General features: G+C 40.3%; 1 protein-coding gene across 2 annotated transcripts; it reads right to left on the minus strand.

The window, feature by feature from the left end:
- Window positions 1-883: 883 nt before the first annotated feature.
- Window positions 884-24,627, minus strand: cdcp1a (CUB domain containing protein 1a). Of its 2 annotated transcripts, XM_067449354.1 has the most exons (9): window positions 24,245-24,627; window positions 22,194-22,391; window positions 17,162-17,485; window positions 16,720-17,073; window positions 12,610-12,807; window positions 7,054-7,431; window positions 3,495-3,842; window positions 3,301-3,382; window positions 884-1,350 (listed from the first exon to the last, which is right to left on the minus strand). In XM_067449354.1, the coding sequence occupies exons 1-9, from the start codon at window positions 24,315-24,317 to the stop codon at window positions 948-950; spliced, it is 2,358 nt and encodes a 785-aa protein (XP_067305455.1). In that variant the 5' UTR covers window positions 24,318-24,627; the 3' UTR covers window positions 884-947. The 2 variants fall into 2 exon arrangements, with proteins under 2 accessions (XP_067305455.1, XP_067305456.1); XM_067449355.1 differs by lacking the exon at window positions 24,245-24,627 and having other exon boundaries at window positions 17,162-17,379; window positions 22,194-22,328.
- Between the last annotated feature and the right edge of the window lie 224 nt (window positions 24,628-24,851).

Genomic DNA, 24,851 nt, shown 5'->3' on the forward strand with positions numbered 1-24,851 from the left:
ACTTCATAGAACAAGGAAATCATCAGGCCGTTTTTAGGACAGAGGAAACAGCGCTGTACAGATAAGTAAATTGTGTGAAAAATACTGGGGTTTTTTACACACGAAACATGAACTCATTTTATATTGCACACTGTAAACATAACCAAAGCTTCGAAAACATGCGAAGAATGGGACCTTTAAATGTAAGTATTTGACATAAAACACAAAACAGATGCATTTAAAAAAGTAAATATATATTTCCCATTAAATGGCCTGGCAATAGCGTCTCTGGCATTGCATGGTTCACACTTCAGTTTTAAATCTTAATCAAAGAATCATCAGTTTAATATAACCAGATACAACTGGTTATATTAAAGCTCAGCTCAGCAGATTCACAACAGCCATAAAACAAATGTAGTTTAAATGGGTTTGCAGTTAAGCCTCTAGCATCTCTGTCAATGCGATCCAGAATCTCCAATACACTCTCATGGCAATTTGTAACTGTTTTACGCTTTGGCAAATTGGTAGCCAATTCATATGGATTATGGATGATCTCATTTGTATGTTTTGGCACAATCTGCTTATGCCTCAGTTACCAAAATTTTTAGGGGCGGACCTTTCAGTTTATTTATTTAATTATTTTTTTAATCATATGAATTTGTACAAAAACATGAAATTGCCAATGTGGAAAAGTTAAGTTTTCCCATGAGAATGAGTCAATGCTCACATATTCAGTCTACACTATAATAACATTTCTGATTGCTCAGTTCAATTTTCTTTTTTTATAAAATGTATCTCCTAACTTCACATGGTGCAAGTGAATGTAGATGTTTTAATATCAAACATTCAATATTTTAAAAAAGCAGCCTGTTCACACATAAAAATCACAAGATAGACAAACGTCTTAGAAAAACATCAACTTCATTTTACAGTAGAAAATTCATTTCCATCAAGTCCTCTTTTCCCCCTCACACACACAGTCTGGTTTCATAGGCCCCTTCCTCCGAGGGTTTGATGGGAGACTTTGGTGAGCCAGATGTAGTTGACTGTCCCTGAATATAACCATACTGATCGTTGCCAACCAACACACTGCCTTTAGAGACTAGGCTTGTATCTTTGCTGACTGGTCGGTCTGGTAAAGGTGGGCCACATAGAGGTGGGCCGCTCTTATCGCTACAGGGTTCTTCACATTGTTCGTTTTCAGCCTCACCTTTAAGCAGATGGCAATATACTAGAGTATCATCTATGTATGCATAAGTGTGGGGATCCTCCTCCTCCTGTGTTTTGGGGATACCATGGAGGCCTGGAAGGAAAGCATGCTCACCGGGATTGTAGACAGACACTGGGGGAGCCTTATTCCTCTTCTTTTTCCTGTGCAATATTAAGATACTCTGTTAAGAATCAAATATTACAGTAAAATAGTTGTTAGGGTTTCAAGTGCAAAGCCCAGACCCTAATTGGAACCAAAGCAGTGGAGATTCTCTGAAGACTAATTATCACAAAATAAAACTTGTCAAAGTGGCAATTTCACTTAAATGGCTGTAACTCTTGACTGGAATGAGAATGTCACCAAACTTGGTACATATATGTATGAGCTCATTCTGATGTGAAATGAACAAAATTAAAGGGTTTGACCACTTAGTGGCACTATAACGGGGAAAAAAAAAACTTGAAAATGGCTATAACTATTCACCAGTTGGTCTGACTGTCTTGAAAATGGCATTTAACGTCTTTGTCCAAGGTACCATCGTTTTCTACGAGGCCACCAAAATGTAAAGAAATTGCCATTAGATAAGCGCTATCACATTTTACATTTGTGAAATTTGTATACTGATTAAAAGATATTTCACACATACACACATTGAAATCATAAGTTGGGTCTTCTAATTCTGAACAAAAATTTCTTTGCCTCAAGAAAAAAACTACTTTTATGAATTTGTCCAAGGTTTATTGCTCAACCTCAACAAAACCAGTTTAGTACAAATCTCAGGCTCTCTAGATTAATAATTATCAAAAATACACAATTTTGCCAAAAGTTTTGGGACGCCTGCCTTTACCCATTACCCAACTGCCTTTATCCATTTAGCTATAACAGATTCAACTCTTGGAAGGCTTTCCACAAGGTTTAGATTTTGACCATTCTTCTAGAAGCTCATTTGTGAGGTCAGGCACTGATGTTGGACGAGAAGGCCTGGCTCTCAGTCTCCGCTCTAATTCATCCAAAAGGTGTTCTATCGGGTTGAGGTCAGAACTCTGTGCAGGCCAGTCAAGTTCCTCCACAACAAACTTGCTCATCCATGTCTTTATGGATCGACACTTTGTGCACTGGTGCGCAGTCATGCTGGAACAGGAAAGGCCATCCAAAAAAATCCCACAAAGTTGGGAGCATGAAATTGTCCAAAATTCCTTGGTATGCTCAAGCATTAAGAGTTCCTTTCACTGTAACTAAGGGGCCAGGCCCAACCCCTGCAAAACAACCCCACAGCATAATCACCCCTCGACCAAACTTTACACTTGGCACAGTGCAGTCAGGCAGTTACCGTACTCCTGGCAACAGTCAAACCCAGACTTGTCCATCAGATTGCCAGACAGAAACGCGGGTTTGGTCACTCCAGAGAACACGTCCCACTGCTCTAGAGTGGCGGCTGCTTTACACCTCTGCGCCCCACGCTTTGCATTGCACTTGGTGATGTAAGGCTTGGATGAGCTGCTCGGCCATGTAAACATTAACCCTAACCCTAACCCTAAACCCTAACCCTAACCCATGAAGCTCTCTACGGACTGTTCTTGAGGTCCTCTAAAGGCCATATGAAGTATGGATGTCTGCTGCTACTGACTCTGCAGAAAGTTGGTGACTTCTGCGCACTATGACCCTCAGCATGTGCTGACCCCGCTCTGTAATTTTACCTGGCCTACCACTTTATGACCGAGTTGCTTTTGTCCCCAATTTTCTTCCACTTCATTATAATACCCCTAACAGATGATCATGGAATATTTAGTATTGAGGAAATTTCACAAATGGACTTATTGCACAGGTGGCAACCTTTCACAGTACCACGCTGGAATTCACTAAACTCCTGAGAGCGACCAATTCTTTCACAAATGTTTGTGAAACCTGTGGCCATGGAAGTGATTGGAACACTTGAATTCAAAGATTTGGATGATTGTCCCAATACTTTTGCTAATAAAGTGTATTTTGACCTGTAGTGGCCATAGCACAGTGATTTCAAAATGACCCATACAGTTTACACGAAAGCCTATAATTCATAAACAAAACCTGGAACACAATTTGGAAAAATACCTGAAAATTGATGCTCTTACCTGAGAACAATCCAGATCCCCACAGCTATTATGATCATTAACACAATGCCCACAATACTCAGGATGATTCCCAGAAGCTTGTCTGAAAACAAAACAATACATTTAACTTCATCAAGTCTTTCCTTAATTGTTATATTATATGTAAGTTCAAGTGGGAATCCTGTGGACAGAATAAAGTAAAGTAAAGCTCTCACTTGTGGTTTTCTGCAGTGTGATCTCCATAATTGCCCCAAAGGCTCCTGTCGGGGACTTGCAGTTAGTCATGTTAAGGTAAAAACTTTCTGGGACCAAGACATCAATAATCTTCTCATCCTTTTTAGTGCTGTACACCATCTTTTGAGAATGAATAGTCTGCACTGCAATGTTTGTGTGCACCTCCTTACACTTGGGCTGGCTGACATTCCTGAACTTCAGATTGCTCGTTACCTCCGTGTTAATGATCCAGGACACAGTGCTGGAGGGTTTCATCCCAGACGGCCAGGCTGGAGTCGCCAACACGGTAGGGTTATCCATTTTTGGTGCAACAGTAAATATATAGTGCTCTGTATGAGAAAGGCAGAAGAGCAAAGCTCAATAACTGTTTAGATTTTTTTTTATCAACTCAGTTGCACTGAATCTATTTGAGCAAGTACACTACTGTTGAAAGGTTTGGGATTGGTTAGATATTTGTTATGTCTTTGAAAGAAATGTCTTTATGCTAATTAAGGTTGCATTTATTTGATAAAAAAATACAGCAAAACATAAATACTGTGAAATATCATAATTTAAAAAGAACAGCTTTCTACTGCAATATATTTATTAGGGGTTCAAGCATGTAGATATTCACTGAAATTTCCAAGGATCAGCATTCTCCCCTAAAAGTTGCAGACTTGAAACTTTGAGGGATGGTAATTCCCACCCCATCTACATTGTCACCAATCCTTGGCTTGGACAGATCCGTAAATGTAGATGTAAAAAAAAATTTCATTCAATTCTTATTTTTTAATCTCTTTTGTAAACTACTCCTAGATTTTTCACCCAATCAGAACCAACCCAGTGCAGAAAGATTCTCTGGAGTCTGATTGTTAATAAAAAGTCAATTTCAATTGACATTCATTCCAGAATGCCAAAACATTCGAAGTGGCCGTTGCCACTTTTACTAAAACAGTTGCTACTCTTGAAAGGAATGAGATAATTTCTGACTGTGGTCTGGTAAAAAAAAAGGATACTGCAACTGAAAAAGACGAAAAAGGAGAGAAAAAGGAGAGCTTTGTCTGACGATTGAGGTTGGGACAGACCGCGCTAGCGTTTCTGCCTGCCTCGCTCACTCTCCTTATCCAACTCTGTCACATTTGCCACCCAGCACTTAATATGCAGGACTGGTCTGACTTTAGATACATCCGGGATGGAAGGATGGAGACATTTCAGACTTTCTCCCCTTACGTCCGCCAAGTCCAAGACTGGTTTCCCACTGAAGCTAAGCAGGGCTGAGCGTGGTCAGTACCTGGATGGGAGACCAACTGGGAAAACCACGTAGCTGCATGTAGAGGTGTTGGTGAGGCCAGCAGGGGGCGCTCACCCTGTGGTCTGTGTGGGTCCTAACACCTGAGCATAGTGATGGGGACACTATACTGTCAAAGAGCACCGTCTTTCGGATGAGACGTTAAACCGAGGTCCTGACTCTCTGATGGACTCTCTCGTTAAAAATCCCAGGATATCCTTCGATAAAGAGTAGGTGTGTAACCCCGCATCCTGGCCAAATTTGCCCAATGGCCTCTGTACATCATGGCCTCCTAATAATCCCCCTCTCACTCTGTCTCCACTCCGCCATAAGCTGGTGTGTGGTGAGCGCAATATGGCTGCCGTCGGATCATCGGATGCACATTGGTGGTGGTTGAGGAGATTCCCCCTTCTATGTAAAGCGCTTTGGGTGTCTAGAAAAGCGCTATATAAATGTAATGAATTGTTATTATTATTTGGTCGGTTAACCGCTGCCCGCTTAAACGGTGACACGCCGAGATTTCTCCAGGGGCCAGTAGATCACAAAAGTTTTTCCATTGCTGTGCCATTAAATGGACTGGATAAGTGCGCACCTTTGCTCCAGTAGAGCTCCCCAGTTAGGTGAACCCTGCGAGTTCCTCCACCTCCTTACGACGCTCGGATGTGGCGGAGCATCTGACGCCAGGCTCAGTAAGGTAAAAGCACACCCCATGCTGCGCCCTCGACTGTGCCATATGTTGTGACACCTACTGAGGTTCCATATGTGTATTTATCAGGATGGCTCCCCACGGCGAACCTGTGTCTTTCCCTCGACAGAGCCTATTCCGCCGTCTCTGTCCGGTGTATTATCCCACCTAGATCGGCTGGGGCCACCCCAGAGACATTCTGTATGTTGCACTGTCCAGATGGCCAGCCATACATGCATTTTCTATGTTACCTCCCTACAGGCAGGACGTGGACTCCGCAACACAGCCGTTACTTCCTGGTTCAGAAGAAGGACGATAAATAGGTCTGCCGCCTATTTAAGACTTTCGTCTGAATTCATCCCTATTTAAAGGGAAGCTGTGTTAACACTGTGTTCAAGGTGTTAACACAGATCTCTGCTCAGATGCAAGCATGGGACTGGTTTGTTGTGATAGACCTGAAAGATGCATATTTTCACATTCAGGTCATTCTGTGACACAGGGAGCTCCTCAGATTCACCCTCAGAGATATTATCACAGACATATTGGGCATCGCCACGTTCAGTCCCTCAGCTTGAGAGTCAAGTGTGTGCTCATACCATCCCAACAGACCAACTTCATAGGGGTCTATCCGGATTCTGTTTTGATGCAGGCCTGCCTAGCCCTTGCCCAGATTTCCAGTCTAGTCGCATGCTTGGCCCATTTCAGGCTTGGCCATCATGTCTCTGTGGGGACCTGTCGCAGGCTTCTAGGTCTTATGGCCGCAGCTTTCCTAGTGCTTCCTCTGGGTCTGCTTCACATGAGACCCTTCCTTTGGTGGATGAAGCTCTTGGTGGCCCGATCGACAGGGTCGGTGCTTCGCCTACAGTGTGTTATGCGGTTGTTCCAGACTCTGTCAATGTGGCGACATCCTCTTTTTTTTCATAGAGGGGTCTACATGGCGGCTATTTCCCGTTGCCAAATGATTATGACGGACACCTCTCTGACCAACTGGGGTGCGGTGTTTGTTCTAGCTTGGCACATAAACCGTCTAGTCTAAAATAAAAACTTTTATTTTTAGGTATTGTTTTATTTAGCAAATAAAATATTTTTACGCATATGCTTAAAAGCCTTAAAATGCTTGAACCACTCTAATTGCTGCTCAGTTATATTTTAAAATATATTTCTATGATCAAAGCTAAATGTTCAGTATCATTACTCAATTTCCTTCAGAAATCATTCTAATATGCTGATGTCTGGCTCAAGAAACAGTTTTCATTAGTATCAATGATGAAAAGAGTTGGGCAATTTTTATGCAAACAATGATACATTTTTGTCAGGATTCTTTGATGAATAGAAAGCTCGAAAGAAAGCATTTATTTGAAATATAAATCTTTTTTTATGTTATATATGCATACTGGCACTTTTGTAAAACAACTTTTTTTTTTTATCAGTAAGTTTTTTTATCTTACTGAAACCTTTGAACGGTAGTGTATGCCAATTTAAAACTCTAAATCTTGACAGTCCCAAACAGTTTCTGCACCATTTTTGTTCTACTTAATCATGCACTTGCTTTAAGCTTGTATAATGAATGTATGATGAAACACTTTACCTGATATGCCTTTTGTAAATGAATAAGTTAAAAATGGTTTAGTTGCCAAATTCCGGTCACTGAAACTTGTAACGGAGGCCGTTACAACAATCTTGGATTCACGGATCTGGATTTTCTCAATGGTTCCCTTTGGACAAAACTGCCCAACAATGATGCCAGGGTTAAGATGGGACACATTTAGGAGGAGAATGCTATTGCATTTGTCCTCATGCGGACAGTGACGCAGACCGTCTGGTGGAGACTTTAGCTCCACTGCACTGTTCTGTGGGCCATGAAGGTGCCATGTCATTGTCTTCACAATTCCTGGTATACACTGCTGCTCATAATTGAAGGTGATGGGGAATGGAGTGGATGCACAGTCTGTCCATTCTTTACATTCTGTTGATAAAGAAACAAAGTAAGTTATGAATAGAGGAATGTTTAATTATTATGGACCAAAAACTGAAAGAGCATAAAAGCCCATTCACACCAAACTTCTCAAAGATGAATCAATAAAAACTCTTCATGATATAACTTCATATCCAGAACACACAAGTACTGCACTTTAGAATGTGTCTTTAAAAATCTGCCTTTATAATGGGTGTTTGAAAAAGCCTTTCTGAATGTGCTAATGTGGCTTAAGTTACCATTGTCCCTTACTGTATTGACAGAGACCAGAGCTTATTTGTAATAGGAATCAATAGGAATACCCAGCGGGGCACAGAGGACATGGCGAAATGATGCGGCATCTCCGTTCCCTCCTTCAGGAAATGATGGTTACATATGTAATCGAGGCATTATCTTATTCCGATATTCAGTCGGTCACTATATTGGATAACACTGGGAAGGCGTGCCTTCTAGAAATCTAGGATTTGTGTGTGGTATAACTGGTGAGCCGTTTGCTAACAATGCAAAAAAAGGGTCCTCTGGCCCTACTGAAAGTGAGTCTCTCCCAAGGAAAAAACACAGGCTTCTGTTTATGAGCAACTGTGGAAAAATATATGGGATCCCCACAGGGTCACTCATACATACCCAGCCTTATATCGATTCTCAAGGATTCAGTGGGAATAGGCCTGATGCCCAACGCTCTGCCGAATCCAGCAGCAAGGGTGATGAAGGACATGACAGAATTTGCTTCTGGAGAATATAAGCGCCACAGTTCAGGGCGCAGCAACCCAACAAGAGTCTGGACCTCTCAGTGCTTCTACCCGTTTGAGGTGAGAACACACAAGGATACCAGCTCTTTACAAAGGCTATAAAATCTAGTGTTGGGTGTCACCCAGCCCGCAGTTCTACAGATATTTGACAGAGAGGGGTCAAGTGTCAGTGCCTAGGAGGATGCAGCACTTCTAGTCGAGTATGCTTGCACCCCGAGCAGATAGGGCACCACTTGTGCTTGATAAGCCAAGGCAATGGCATCCACTATCCAATGGGCTATCCTCTGCTTGGTGACAGCCTTTCCCTTCTGCTGGCCTCCATTAAAAACAAAGAGCTGATCTGTGGTCCTGAGCTTTGTTTTCCATCCCCGTACAGTCACAGAGCATGGGCAGGACAGAGAAAAGCCAGGGTTGGGTCTGCCTCCTCTGGGGGCAGCTCTTGCAGGTTCACTACCTGGCCCCCAAAGAAAGTGGTAGGAACCTTGGAAACATAGCTAGGTACCACATGACATGGGTGTCACCCGGCCCAAAAATGCCTCCAGGTCCCCTACCTTCTTGATAAAGGTCAGTGCAGCCAGAAGCAAAGTCTTCATAGACAGAATCCTTAGCTCTGTCAAACATAGAGGCCCAAAGCACTAGAGCAAGATTCCAAGAGGGTATAGAGGGAAATAGCCTTCGCTCCAACACCTGCTGCAGGAAGGAAAGCACAGACGTGATTAAACATATTTAGGGGTCTTCTCTTCTCTACTGTAAAGAACTGCTGGGCCCAGTTCTCGACAGTAACGCAGAAAAGGCCACCTTGTGAGATGGGAGCTTCGAGAAGGGTACTTTGACAACCACTCGCATCTCAGCAAGGCAAGTCTTTGGACTACAGAGGGGGACATCATCTGGCCCGGCCGAGGGCCTGCACCCTGACATTTGATCATGGTTGTTAATATGCGCTTCTCAACCCAGGCTCAGAACTACCCTATTGGTTAAACACAGCTCCAACTCACACTTGCATGGAAATTTCTAGCATAGAGGGTATGCAGTGTTGGGGTAGTTACTCAAAAAAAGTAATTAGTTACTAGTTACTTCTGTAAATTGTAATGAGATTACTTTACTAGTTACTGCATTTGAAAAGTAACTTCACTACTTATTACTTTACTTTCCCGTTTTATAATTAGGCCTATGGACAGACATCATAGCCCTATCATCACTTAGCCTGTCAGTAGTGTTTATTGTATAAATGTTTACAAAATGGCACGTAAAACCATATGAAAGAACAATATCCCTGTCTGCACAAAGAAATATGCCTCATGTAAAATCCACAAACGGTCAATGAAAAATATAAAAAAGGTCACTTTCTGTTTAAGAGAGAGAATAAACGTGATTTAAGGCCAATTATTTAAGATAAAGTTGAAAACTCGCTCATTTAAGAACGTGCATTTATTACATGGACAGAGCTAGAAAATAACGTAGAAGTGTTTAAAATTCAATGCCTAGTTCAGTTGAAACGCCCTCTTTGGTTTGTTGTTGATGCAGTAAACTGAACGTATAAGGCAAGCTGACTGTTTAAATAAAAGCACTGAAATAAAAATGCGCTGTTTGTCTCTTAATCAGTGTAGGGCCATTCACAGGTCGCGGTTTTGCGGTTAAAATGCGTTATGCATGTCTAGAGATGAGATTTTTTCATCTTGAGTGACTAAGCCGCGTCATGCACAATACTATGCAAACGTATGGAAGATATGCAAGCGCAACAGTCAAACGGTCTGGTAATGTTTACATTAAAAATGAAAGAAAAGTAGCGCAAAGGAATAAAAATAAAAAAACATCCTGCATTGTCGCATTTAATTACCCCTCTCCACGCAATTTAGGTTGCATTCATTGCTATATTAACATATAAGCTTACATTCTGTTTTCTTTCCAAATTATTATTGGACAGTAGAAAAGTTAAAATGTTAATCTAAAGTGAAAGTAATCTGAAGATCGCCACTGTCCCCGTCTCCCTCTCTCTTCTCGCAACAGGAGCTACGTCACTCAAATTGATCTCTATGGCAACGTTGCCCAGGCAAGCACACGCAGCGCATGCACAAAGCACGTAAACAGATCAAGACTTCACACACGACTCGGGTAACGCATGAAAGCGCGTTCCTATAGTCTAGTAAAGTAGTGTAGTTCCCTATATTTTTAGTGTAATGCTTTACTTTTCTTCGTTACTCAAAAAAGTAATATCGTTACTGTAATTCGTTACTTTGTAACTCGTTACCCCCAACACTGAGGGTATGCAATCGAAGTCACTTTCCCGCCGGAACACGACCCCTCAGCCGGACTGAGTGGCAGAAGAGCAGGTGCGTGACTGGAGTTAATATAGGAAAACGCGAGGAAAACATACGGTTATTAGATTAAACTAAAGGTTGGACTTGATACAGTGTTTCTTACAACTCACCAAAGATCCAGTGATCTATGGATATTGACATAAAGCCAGAGTCTGATTTCGATACATATATTTTTATCCCTGTCAGTCATCACAGTTTATAGAGTGAAACCTGCATGTATATGCAGATATGTGTGTATGTGGCTGCTTGTAAAGAATGGAAAACAAAAGTTGGATTCAAATTCTGAATATGTCATGGGCTTATTATTTATAATTTTTCTATTGCTATTGCGCAAAGAGTGCTTCCTTTATACTGAAAGCTGTCCCTCATTCAATGAACGTGATCTCACAATCAGTGAAGATGACAACACAATGAATCTCTCATTTACATAATGTCTACACTTTAGCCCTTTTCGGACGGTAATTATTTCTCATCTGGACGTCTGTAAAAATAAATTTGAATGCCACCTCAGTGATCGGTACACCACTCATGTATTCGGTTTGTGATCCTACTCACCTGGGAACCTGCTCACGTGGTCAGTCAAAAGATAATATGCTTGGAATAATAAGAATAAAATCATTTAATTTAATAATAGGAAATTATTCATTATTTAAATCTCCTAAAAATGGAAGGTGTCGTTCAAAAAATGTGGAAAAGAGCGGAAATAAGTTAATACAATGCTGCAAATTTAACCTATATAACATTAATTACTGCCGTAATAACGGCTCATTTCAAATGTTTACGTGTTTTTCTTCTCTTTCTCTTTTGAGCGGTGATGAAAGATTATTCTTGTAAATACTTTCCAGTATTTCAGTAATAAAAGTGTAGGCTAGAACTTTATAATGCATCCAAATACAGGGAAGCGCAACGATACGGTTCTCCGCTGTGGTCAAAAAGGATATAAACAGTGAATTTTGAAACAATCTTTTCTTGAAAACTCAGAGATGTGGATTCGGACGGCAGTTAAATCACCACATAATCTCGGTGTTTATCTAAAAACAGTACGTAATTCGGCCGGGGATTTTTACGTGGGTGGTGGAAGAAAAACACAGACATTGTGGATTTGGACGGCAATAAAATCACAGACCAGCCTCCAGTCATTCCATCTGATGGTGATGTCACATGCATTCCCTCTATACCTGAAACTTGATTAGCTGGATCAGGTGTTTAATTAGGGTTGGAACAAAACTGTGCAGGGCTGTGGCCCTCCAGGAAATTAGTTTGAGACCACTGCTCTTGTGAAGCTCAAACATGCTGCATTACACAAGAATGAACCTCATAGGTTCTTACGGAAGATCAAACGTGCAGTGTAACTTGAGAATGAACCTCATTGGTTCTTGAGGAAGCTCAAACGTGCTGCGTAACAGGAGAATGAACCTCATTGGTTCTTGAGGAAGCTCAAACGTGCTGCGTAACAGGAGAATGAACCTCATTGGTTCCTGCTGAAGCTCAAACGTGCTGCGTAACAGGAGAATGAACCTCATTGGTTCTTGAGGAAGCTCAAACGTGCTGCGTAACTCGAGAATGAACCTCATTGGTTCTTGCTGAAGCTCAAACGTGCTGCGTAACAGGAGAATGAACCTCATTGGTTCTTACGGAAGATCAAACGGGCAGTGTAACTCGAGAATGAACCTCATTGGTTCCTGCTGAAGCTCAAACGTGCTGCGTAACAGGAGAATGAACCTAATTGGTTCCTGCTGAAGCTCAAACGTGCTGCGTAACAGGAGAATGAACCTCAAAGGAAAGAAAGTCTTATGGGTTTGGAACGACGTGAGGATGAGTAATTTTCATTTTTGTGTGACCTATCCCTTGAAACAAAAGTTTGCACATTCTGAAGGTACCTGAGAAGTTTAGGGAATACCTATTGATAATGTTTTGGCCCAATTTCATGTACCTGACCTGCTAAAACAATAGAAGTTATGGTAAATATAGTTTTAACTGAAGAACCTTCTGTTCTAATAGTGACTAGGAGAGACCAGAGCATTTTAAACTGTGAAACAAAGCTCAACATTTTTAGGATATTTTCTTATTTAAGGCACAAAGGGGGGATCATATTTGAGTACCTATGGTCTGGTTGACAGTCAACTCCAGTTCATCCTTGTTACAGTCAAAGGTATCAAGGTCAAAATGGTTCCCTGAAGCTATGGTGACTGTGTCCATGATGACTGAATCCAGTTTCAACACACAGATGGACTTGGGATCCTTTTTCATCACATGGATCTGTAGCATTTGCTTCTCAGGCAGATCCCCTTCACACTGCCCTGCAACAGTGACAAGAAGAAGAAAAACAGATGTCAAATAAACATTATATGAAATAAGGCATAATGAAAAAAATTTATGCGAAAAGAGACGGTGCATTGAGCCCTCACTGGATTTACCAGAAGAAGAAAAAGAAATGGTCTACTATCCACTGACAAAGCTGTGAGCAAAATTATGCAATCTTATTCTGCATGACCATATTTTACAGCCCTAAATTCTTACAAATACCTAAACTTAACAACTACCTTACTAACTATTAATAAGCAGTAATTAGGAGTTTATTGAGGCAAAAGCTGTAATTAATAGTGGATTACCTCCCCATGCTAAAGTGTTACCAAATCCACTTTAGATCGCAGTCGGTAGTTATTTCGATGTATGTTTTCTGTGAAGTACCAAATTGTATTTATCTTAATTTAATGTTGTATATTTCGGAGCAGACGAAGTTAAAGCCAAATGGAAAAACCTATGGACATCTTCTCGGTCAATGCCACCTATCATGCAGACTTGGATTAGCTGAATGCAATCAAACGTTTCACATTCAGTGAGAAAGCTCCATTCGTCGACGACTTGCTTAACTTTACTGCATCATGCTAAGTGTGAAAGGGCCTTCATTTTCTTTTCCGTTGAGAGTCTTGTGTTCTAAGTTTTGCCACAAAGCCTGCCTCAAAATTAAGAAACGAGAAAGACTCCATTCACCACCAACACACCAACGTTAAAGGCCTCCCAACACGTCACTCCGGAGAGTCCAGACACAAAAGACCAGCAGCGCATCAACAAGCCAGGAAACGCCAGACATCGATTAAGATAATCCCCATCAAAGACATAATCAACAAAAGCAAGTAATACCTCCAGATTCTGGCTCAACTGGTGCATTGATATAAAAATTCAATAACCCTGGGAATATCGCCAAGAAGAACCCCAATAACCCCAGGAAACGATATGAGGATTAAATTAATGATTGTGTTTGTTCAGGTCAGGTCAAAATTAGCGTGAGAGCACAATTCCAAAAAAGCGCAGATGGGAGTGGAAAGTTCAGTGTGTGACCTACTGACAACACACAAATTAAAGCACTCATCATATCCACAATGATCCACACAATCTACCAGTGTCTGGTTTAAAACATGTTTTTTTGGGTGGTAAATAATCAGTCCCACAGCTGGCCGTCTTGATGCCCTAAGCGTCATTACTTTATGATGCCCGTGGCTGCGGCATTCGCAACTTTGTTTGGGTCAACAGATTTAAAGGTCCACTGAAATCAAAATGTTAGTTTTTTAGCTTTTAGTATGACTGTGTTAGCCTTAAAGTTATGAATAAGCTGGTATGTTCCAAAACTATGACAAAATTTGCATTTAGGAGATAAGACCATTCAAAATTTACAGTCTCTCACATCCATTAAAACGAATCTCAGATTTTGGTGACATCATCGCAGACTTCACTTTCTCGTCAAATCTTCTGTCCAATCAAAATGCTCTCTAGAATCTAAAGCCCGCCCCCTTACACTGCTGAAGCTGCGGCTGAAATCGGTCAGTTGTTCACACATTTACTAATTTCTACATGGTGAAAGGCACATAGCACACTATATTTGTGATAGGAAATGATTCAGTGTAAATATGCTTTCATTTGAGGCGAATAAAGTCTGTTTTCATGTTAGTTTCACGCACCGCAGCAGCGCACTCACTCCAATGGCTCAGGTCTAAATTTAGACTACAGACACGAGAGCGCGGATCATATGCGCGAGTCCGCGCAGACAACAAACATATCGACCCATTTGAATTCTGCGCAGAATGCTGCATTTCAAAGCGATATGGAGGAGATTATGATGATAAACGGTGTTAGAGGAAACTGGCTTTACCAAACAGAAAGGTCCGCTCTTGCGCTCTAGTCAAACTGTATATTAACAAAACGCTATTGGCTGTTTCAAAAAAGGGGAGGAGCTGCTAACAGCTGGAGCGTTTCAGGGGAAATTACGTCAACACATTGAATAATGCGGCGCGTTTCGAGGCACTTCAGTGGGCCTTTAACCTTTTTTGATCAGGATGAATTTGCATTAAATGTGACTTGTTATAAATGTAACTTTGACATGATACAAAAATATATAGAACACGTAGCATGTAGAACATAACTGAAAACAGTGTTGAAACAAATCAGTGTTGATTCAGCAATGAATTAGTGCTGCTCAATAGTTTTCCCACCCTAATCAAACAAGTGAAAAAAGCAAGAATGACTAAAAACAGCTTTCATCAGCACCTCATTTGAGCCCAGAGGCTCTTCAAAATCCACTGAAAAGAAAACAAGCACTTCTCATTTCCTGCCTCCATGAGTCATGGTAACCTGGAACTGTTCGGGTTTTCCAAAATGACACAACCGATGGCGCAATCTTGTGTACTCAAGGTAAATCAATAATGATAAAACAATCAATCAATAACAATATAAATGTGTCTTGAAATCGATCACAATGCACAGGCTTAAGTAAAATATTACTTATTTTTTCCTTTTCATTTTGACAGTTAAATACCTGTGTATGTGAGATTCACCCTACTAGTGATGGAGAACACCATGGTAAAGAGGTGATTAGACTATTATTCACCCATACCCCTATGCATTAGGAGACAGTGGGTGTTAACTTTTTGAATCGGATGATCGCGGTAAATTGTTCTTATTTTCTCCTAAGGGAAACATAAATATCTCATGTAGCTTCTAAAAGGCAGAATGAAAATATTACATATCTTTAACAAAATAAAGCCCTATTTGGACTGGACTAGTTTTCTAAACAACGTTTGGAATAACATCTCCAAGTTTATTACAGAGGTGGCAGTGTGTGTTTTCTAGATGTTACAGAAGGACATCTGCTCATTTGCGTGCATCACGTATGACGTATGTCTTTTAATTTATTATTTGTTAATTAATACATTTTTATTTATAATAAAAAACTCTATTTAAGTAAACTTCACAAGTTTTTTGCAGCAGCAGTTTCTAATAAACTTGCATAAACTTTAGAGGTTATGTGAGAAAAACACAGACTTGGCAGTTTCGATTTGACAGGAATAAAATTGCAAAGTACATCTGTGAAACACAAAAGTCTCTAATGTCCCCCTGGAAAACTAGTCCTGTCCGAATAGAGCTTAAGAAAAGCATCCTTTATTTGGAAGAATATCTGTAACCAAGCAATTCTTGGCAGCCATTGCAGCCATTGACTACCATAGTGTGTGTGTGTGTGTGTGTGTGTGTGTGTGTGTGGGGGGGGGGGGGGGGGTTCCATTTGATTCTCAAATGGCTCGTCAGATGGATCAGTCTCTCCAGATTCCGCCTTTCCACAAGCTACTCTGCTCTGATTGGCCAGACAGCCCAGTCTGTTGTGATTGGTCGACCACTTACAGTGCACGTTGGAAACCAAAGGGACATTATATTATATTAGTAGACTGTAAAGACGGTAACAATGGCACCGACTTCACCATATCAATCCGAGCGCAAGTCAGATGATGAAACTAGGGGTGACCCCGAATACCCGAAGATTCGATGCATCGATATCGACACAGGAACCAGCAGCTAGCTACAGTATTTAAGGACTGGTAAAGTTGTTTGTGAGCGGATGATCTAGAACATGGGCATGCATTATGCAAATGTCTTATCAAGTGACATGTAGCCAAATTCCTGGCGACTTGTTTAGGCGGTTCAGAACCAATTCCTTCTTTTGAGAAACAATATTTTCGGCTTCTCAACTTTACACTCACATGCATTACACAATGCATGAAAGGGGATATTCACAAAAAAAAAAGCATATTAGTTGCACTTTAACATCTTGAATATTCTGCAAGGGGTGTGTAAACTTATGAGATGTATATGGAAATATGACTACTATAAAAGTACATAAAAATAATCAAATATAATTATTGAGAGAAAAAAAAGTTACATACCCTTTCTTCTCTTGATGGCAGAGATTTGAAAGTGCGCTTTTAGGCCTTGCGATACCCGGGACATTTTGCAGTTCTTTATGTAGAGGTTAAAGTTGCCAGTCTCCACCAATGGCTGGATTCCGTTCAGTGGCTTTTCCAGAGGTTCCCTGCCCTGCCAAGTATACTTCATTTTTGGGATGTTTTCAGGTTGGAGGCATGTTGGAACAGTGTAGCTCAGAATGTGCACATCTGCGTAATACGCGTGGGGCACGTGGAAATGCCACATTGTCTCTGCATTTTCAGGAAAAGTGCTTGGGGTAAAGAAATCCTGGGTTGAACTGCTCTCTGGGAGAACAACATGGATATTAGCCAGTGCTGTAAAATAAAGAAAGTTCAACAATTGACATATGACAAATTTGTTTAGACAACTTATACTCAATATAAGCTTTACCATTGCACTTACAATTAGAGGGAACTCCCAGTGATACATCGGTGACGTTCGTGGCCAGAGTTTGACCTCCAGACACTTCCAAAGACAGTTTGCCAACATTACGCACACTGACTTGTTTAATGGTTCCATTCTGACAAAATCTCCCAACAGTGACATTCTCCGTCATGATCGTGTAAACGTGCTTGTCCGGGCAGCCGTCTGTCGGCTGAATCTGTCGTAATCCAATTCTACTGAAATTCAAATGGATAGTATTTGTAGCTGTAGGCTTCAGATTCCAGGTGAAGGTCCGATTGAACTTTTTAAAGGCATTGTGTTCTTTGGGTTCAATGTTTATCACTGTTGAACAAATGTGTTATGTCAGAGAAAAACACAGTAGATTTATTGATTTGACAACAAGCACACAGTGTTAATTTAACTCTCTGGTGCTCCTCATTTAGTGGTCACACTCATTCTCCTCCCAGTCAAATGTAGTCAAACACCTGAATTCCATTTTTCAGTTAAATAAATGTAATATATTTTAGTCAATAATATTTTTAATATCTTGTATTTTAAGGGAATTTTTTGACTCCCCCACATCTGAGTTTTGCATGGCGCATTCGCACGGGATAACAAAAGCCTGGGATTTTAATCGAATTTACTGACTTCTCCCGGATATGATGTCAAGACTTTGTTATAGATATAGCTGTATGAAATCATAAACAGGCATCAATATCGGTTTGATTGTTTTATAGTAATACAAATTATTTAATTTAGTTAGAGAGCAGATGCTAGTTAAAAACAGACCTGATCAGCGGCAGGAGTCATTATACTGTTCTGTTATGTTTTTCATTAAGAATAGTAGGCTATTGATGTTAATCAAAAGTATTGATGTTAAAGTGAAAGTATAATCCGTGCGGCTGCACAGGAATTCATAACGGTGTGAATTATGAATGCAGACTCTATGAATTCAGAATGCAGATCAAATTATATACGATTCACCTAATCCTGGCCAAATCACAGAGATGTCGATTCGCACGGGACTACTTTTATCACAGGACCTCTGTGTTCGGCGAAATATGGTAGGTAATTTGTGGAGTAATTTTTACTTTACAAATTACAGACATGGCCGATTCGCACGGGATTAAGATCACAGACATTCTCTGCAATTATTACAAATCACCAGAGGTCCCTAGATAATACTAGTCCCGTGCGAATAGGGCTTTAGATATCAGGCATTAAAAAACTCTATTTATATATATTGATCGACCACTAGTAGCTAGCTACTAAGTAATATTTATGCAATAACTATGATCCAATTGTTCCCACAATTAATCATGGCTGATTTCCAGATTCTCCCACTAAAATATTCTGTCACCCTCCCACCACCTAATTTCTATGGTTGTAAAGTTTAACCAAGAGGAGTAGAAGCATGACTTTTTAGGACATGTGACCTTTTTTATTTAATTTGTGTGTGTGTGTGTGTGTGTGTGTGTGTGTGTGTGTGTACCAGAGAAGAGGGTATAAGTCAAAATGTATTATAATGTTCTGTAGACAAAATACTATAAAAGGAGAGGGGCATCCCTTTTCAGGGACTGAAAAAATACACAAAAGATAAGTTTTGGTCAACTAAAAGTACAGTGGGGCAAAAAAGTAGTCAGCCACCAAATTGTGCAAGTTCTCCCACTTAAAAATACGAGAGTCCTGTAATTTTCATCATAGGTACACTTCAACTATGACAGACAGAATGAGAAAAAAATCTAGAAAATCACATCTGATTGTCTGATTTTTAATTAATATATTTGCAAATTATGGTGGAAAATAAATATTTGGTCACCTACAAAAAAAGCAGGATTTCTGGCTCTCACAGACCTGTAACTTCTTTAAGAGGCTCCTCTGTCCTTCACTCATTACCTGTATTAATGACACCTGTTTGAACTCGTTATCAGTATAAAAGACATCTGTCCACAACCTCAAACAGTCAGACTCCAAACCAAGTGGCCAAGACCAAGACCAAAGAGCTGTCAAAGGACACCAGAAACAAAATTGTAGACCTGCACCAGGCTGAGAAGAGTGAATCTGCAATGGATTAGCAGCTTGGTGTGAATAAATCAGCTGTGGGAGCAATTATTAGAAAATGAAATCAATAATAATAATAATAGAAGAATAAAAGAATAAGACATCCCCCACTGATCATCTCCCTCGATCTGGGGCTCTACACAAGATCTCACCCCATGGGGTCAAAATGATCACAGGAATGGTGAGCAAAAATACCAGAACCACACGGGGGCCCTAGTGAATAACCTGCAGAGAGCTGGGACCAAGTAACAAAGGCTACCATCTCTAACACACTACGCCGCCAGGGACTCAAATCCTGCAGTACGCCGCCAGGGACTCAAATCCTGCAGTGTCTGACGTGTCCCCCTGCTTAAGCCAGTACATGTCCAGGCCCATCTAAAGTTTGCTAAAGAGCATTTGGATGATCCAGAAGAGGATTGGGAGAATGTTAGATGAAACCAAAACAGAACTTTTTGGTAAAAACTCAACTTGTCCAGTTTGGAGGAGAAAGAATGCCGAGTTGCACAATACCTACTGTGAAGCATTGGGGTGGAAACATCATGCTTTGGGGCTGTTTTTCTGCAAAGGAACCAGGACGACTGATCCGTGTAAAGTAAAGAATGAATGGGGCCATGTATTGTGAGATTTTGAGTAAAAACAGCTGTAATACGGTTTGTAGATGGGAAGGAAGGAGGCGGGAACCGGCGAACGTTTCAAACACATTTATTCAAAATAAATAAACAAAATGAAAGTAAAACCGCGGACAGCCCCTCACGGACGACTGCCCGCAAACACACACAAAATAAAACGTGGACAGCCCCTCACGGACGACTGCCCACAAACACATAAACAAAACATAACATAAAATTCCAGGCCTGGTCCTCTCTCCTCTTCCGCTGTCCTTGCTCCTCCTTATATGCTCCCGTCACATGGCCGCGAGACGAGACCGGTGTGCCACGCAGCTGGCACTCGTGAACGTTAATCACCGGCCCGCTCTCGCGGTCCCTCGCCCCGCTGCTTGCCACACCACAACAGCCTTCTATCAGCAAGGGCATTGAAGATGAAACGTGGCTGGGTCTTTCAGCATGACAATGATCCCTGACAATGACAAGCTGTCTGGCGGACATCTCGGCATGGATGAAAAAACATCACCTGCAGCTCAAACTAGGAAAGACTGAACTGCTTGTTTTCCCTGCTAATCCCACCATACAACACGATTTTACCATCCAGCTAGGTTCATCTTTGATTACTCCTTCAGGGTCGGTCAGAAATCTTGGAGTAATCTTTGATGACCAGCTGTCCTTCAAAGACCACATCTCAAAGACAGCTTGGTCATGCAGGTTTGCATTGCACAACATCAGGAAAATCAGACCGTTCCTTACGGAGCATGCAACACAGTTTCTTGTCCAAGCCCTGGTCATTTCTAGACTTGACTATTGCAATGTGCTTCTGGCTGGACTTCCATCTTGTGCAATCAAACCGCTGCAAATGATCCAGAACGCTGCGGCACGTCTTGTCTTCAATGAGCCCAAAATGGCTCATGTCACACCTCAATTCATCTCTCTGCATTGGCTGCCACTCGCTGCCCGGATCAAATTCAAAGCCCTGACTCTCGCTAATGGATCTTCCACAAGCTCAGCACCCGCATACTTCGACTCACTCCTACGAGTCTACACCCCCAGCAGAAGCCTTCCTTCAGCTAATGAGCGAAGGCTTGTGGTACCATCACAGAGAGGCATGAAATCCCTCACTAAAACTTTTTCTTTCATTGTTCCTGGTTGGTGGAACGATCTCCCATCCTCCATACGCACGACAGAATCACTCACTTCACTTAAAAGACAGGTAAAAACTCATCTCTTCCAAAGCACTTAATCTTACATAAAAAAAACTCTCTTCCTCTGTCTCTCCTTTCTTCTTCCCCTTTCTGGTTTTTGCTACTCTGAGCGGTATACAAATCTTGGTATTTGGGGCACTTTTTGTGTTTCGTTGCCTCTTCTTGATCGCTTCCTGTTCTCCTGAGTTGTAAGTCACTTTGGATAAAAGCGTCTGCTAAATGCATAAATGTAAATGTAAATCCCAAACAGACCACCCGGGAAACAAGGGAGTGACTTCATAAGAAGCATTTCAAGGTCTTGGAGTGGATCTCAAGCCCATAGAAAATGTGATTTTCTGTATTTTTTTTTTTCATTCTGTCCATCATAGTAGAAGTATACCTATGATGAAAATTACTGGCCTCTCTCATCTTTTTAAGTGGGAGAACTTACACAATTGGTGGCTGACTAAATACTTTTTTACCCCACTGTTTATGCCTAGTAAAACATTTTTTTTAATGACCAGTGAAATATGATTTTCGAAATGAGAAATATAAGGTGTTGGCTGGGGACACACGGCAAGTGTCTCGGCTGGTGGCGTGTCCGTTTTTATTTTGGCTCCCATGTTAACCGGTTAGAGCTTGCACACGGCCTGCGTGACACGTGCGTCTCACGTCCAATGGAAACCGCGTGCATGCTGGAAACAGAAGAGACGCCTATTTTTCACTCAACACGCGAGCGTGTTGAAAGCGTTTTCAGGAAAAATAGTATAGGAAAAGATGTGATTTTGACACAAATACATATTAATAAATTACATTTTCATGTTTGAAAGTCTCTAGGTTAACATAAATGCAGATATAGGCCTAATTGAAATTATAAAAATAAAAAAAATTATCGATTTTGAAATATTGCACCTGTCAATACAGAACGAAATATTCAGTAGCCTATTTTGCCATTAATATTATCAATAGGCTACTGCCGAAGTTGTCTTTGCTGTATCAATAGGCTATATATTTATGTCTAACATGAAGTATAGGACTTCCCTGTACATCAATAGGAGCAGCAGTGCTGCGTCAGACACGCTTCTGGTTTGCAATAACAGAGAAAATGCCACACAGCTGCCCCACGGCTGACACGCAACAGAAACGCCACACTTGCAATGTGTCTCCGGCCTAAAAGAATTATCTGACAGCTCTCACCAGTATCTTTGATGATCTCCACGGTAAACACATTCTCTGGCTGTGAACAGCTGAAATCCAGACGCGTGTCACTTTTGAGCACCACAAAAGACCGGCACACCTTTCTTATACAAACTTTGCACTGTGTGTTGATAACTGCACTGGTATTAATTTGGATGCTTGTTCCTCGTTCAACAGCAACGTTGAGCTCTGCACCACCTGAAATGATGTAAAGACACACTTTTAAGCAAAGATTTTAGGTTAAAATTCAAGAAAAAAAGTTAAGATGCTGAAACGAAAGAAATTTACCATCACTACTTTAACATATTTTTTCTTCACATATTTAGTGAGTATAACAAAATTATTTATAAAAGCACAAAAAATAATAAATAATAGATATTTATTATATAATAAGTTGTTATTATAAGATATTAAGTTGTTTACGCTCTTAAAATGTAAGGTTCTTCATTGATATTTATGGGTCATGAAGAACCTTTAAAGTTCTACTGAAGATGACTTGAAAAGCAGAGCATTATTCAATAGTTGACGTAATTTCCACTGAAACAGGAAGACAGGGCAGGACATTTCAAACATCTCCTCCCCTTTTTAAAACAGCCAATAGTTTCACAGTTCGGCCAGAGCCATTGAGCTCTGTAAATTTGCAGGTTTCCCCTAATCTTTTCCCTATCACTTTAAAATATATAATTTTGTGTAGAATTAAAACAGGTCCGATTTGTTTTCTGGTTTGCCCAAATCACATGATCCGCTCTGTGCTATAGTGTTTCTGGAATGGAGCTGCAGCAGTTCACTCACGTCACGTGGCACTAATGTGAAACTAGATTTAATTTGTCCCGATGGAAAGCATATTTACACTGTCTGATCTTTCCCTGTGTCCCCTATATGGTGCACTATGCCATTCACCATGTAGAAAATAGTAAATGTGTGAGCAATTTCAGCCAGAGCTTCAGAATCTGTTTATAATGTAGGGGGCAGGGCTTCAGATTCTAGAGAGCATTTGATTGGACAGAATTGATTTATTTTTAGAATTCAATTTACAAACATTCAGCCATCACAGTCCATGAAGAAAGATTATACATCAATAATTACTATATATATATATATATATATATATATATATATATATATATATATATATATATATATATATATATATATATATATATATATATATATATAACATAGCTTTCATGTTATTTTTTAAATATAACATAGCTTTCTTTTATTTATTTATTTATTTTATTTTTTACCAATTTAATAGAATCAAAATATAGGTCAGTTTCAATTTGGAATAATTTAAAACATGGTCTTGATTTGGAAAATTTTGCTTTATGAATATGGATCTTACCTAATATAATAAAGAGATTTACAATATTACAGAAATTTCTATCTTTACAATCCTTCATTTCAAGTGTGATTGTATGTGTTGTTATAGATGCCGTAAAATGTAACTCTTTTCCAGAATGTAATACAAAATGAACTATTATAAAAGAGATTAACGATTCTCATGTTCTGTCTTACAAAAACTAAGCAAGTGCAGAGTGATTTCATCAAAATGATTATATTCTAAATACAAATTGTATCATTTTTTTTAAGCACACTAGCTTATAGATGACAGTAGGACTACCATATTCATACTAAAAGTCAATAAACTTCCATTTTGATTTCATGGAGACTGTCATTGCTATTTTAAAGATTATTTTCTTTTAGATGTGCACCCAAAACAACACTGTAATGAAAGCTGTAATGTTTAGTACAAAAAGAGACTGAAAAATCAAATGAAATTTGTCATTAGTCAATATAACTCACAACAGTCCAACAAATCCAACACCCTGCTGTTAGTCTTGCTTTCTTAGAAGATTAAGATATGGGAACGATTCATGTATTTAGTGAAAAAGCATTAAAAAAATGCAAAATAGACTAACTGACCAATTACACTGTAAAAACTGTAAAAAACTGAACACAAGGGTGAAGAGGTAAAGATTAACCCCGATGTATGGGCATCGAAATGGATATTACCTGACTGTGAATGTTAGAGTGAGTTTGGCTGTTACCTGTGAGCTCCGAGAATGACGACAGGAAAAACCCCAAAAGAAGCGAAAAGCGCGTGATCCGCAAGATTCGCATGACTTTTTAATATCCAATAAACTCCTTAAAGTGGGCTAAAAATGTAAGCGTGCGCCATTGACCCCAGACATTCGTTTTCACAGTTCCTCAGAGACAATAGAGCGGCTTCCTGGTTTGCGAAAGATTTCCAGGTTAGTCATCCATGTGAATCCCCGTAAAACCTCATCAAGCAGCCTTAAACTACCTCGAGCTCGGGGTGGTCACTTAAAAAACGTGGGCTTGTCTAGTGGATAAAAGCACCTACTAGAATTATTTACATAACCTGCTTGTTTACAAACAAAACAAAACAAAATGCACTAGCCCTGCCCAAGCTATAGGCTGCTATATTGTATGTGATAGTGTTAGCCCCGCCTTTTATCACCTTTCATCAAAACAGGTAAGTGCTGGTCAGTATTCAATGTCGTGTTGGGTTCTTGATAAAAGCAATAAAGACGCAGCAGCTCGTGTTTACATGGCTTAACACTCTTTTATTCACTCCCGAACTCCCCGCTATCTTGATAGGAAGGCTCCCTCTCGCCCCCTAGCGCCCAGGCA

This window comes from Pseudorasbora parva, chromosome 7 (assembly GCF_024679245.1).
Source record: "Pseudorasbora parva isolate DD20220531a chromosome 7, ASM2467924v1, whole genome shotgun sequence".
Classification (NCBI taxonomy): domain Eukaryota; kingdom Metazoa; phylum Chordata; class Actinopteri; order Cypriniformes; family Gobionidae; genus Pseudorasbora; species Pseudorasbora parva.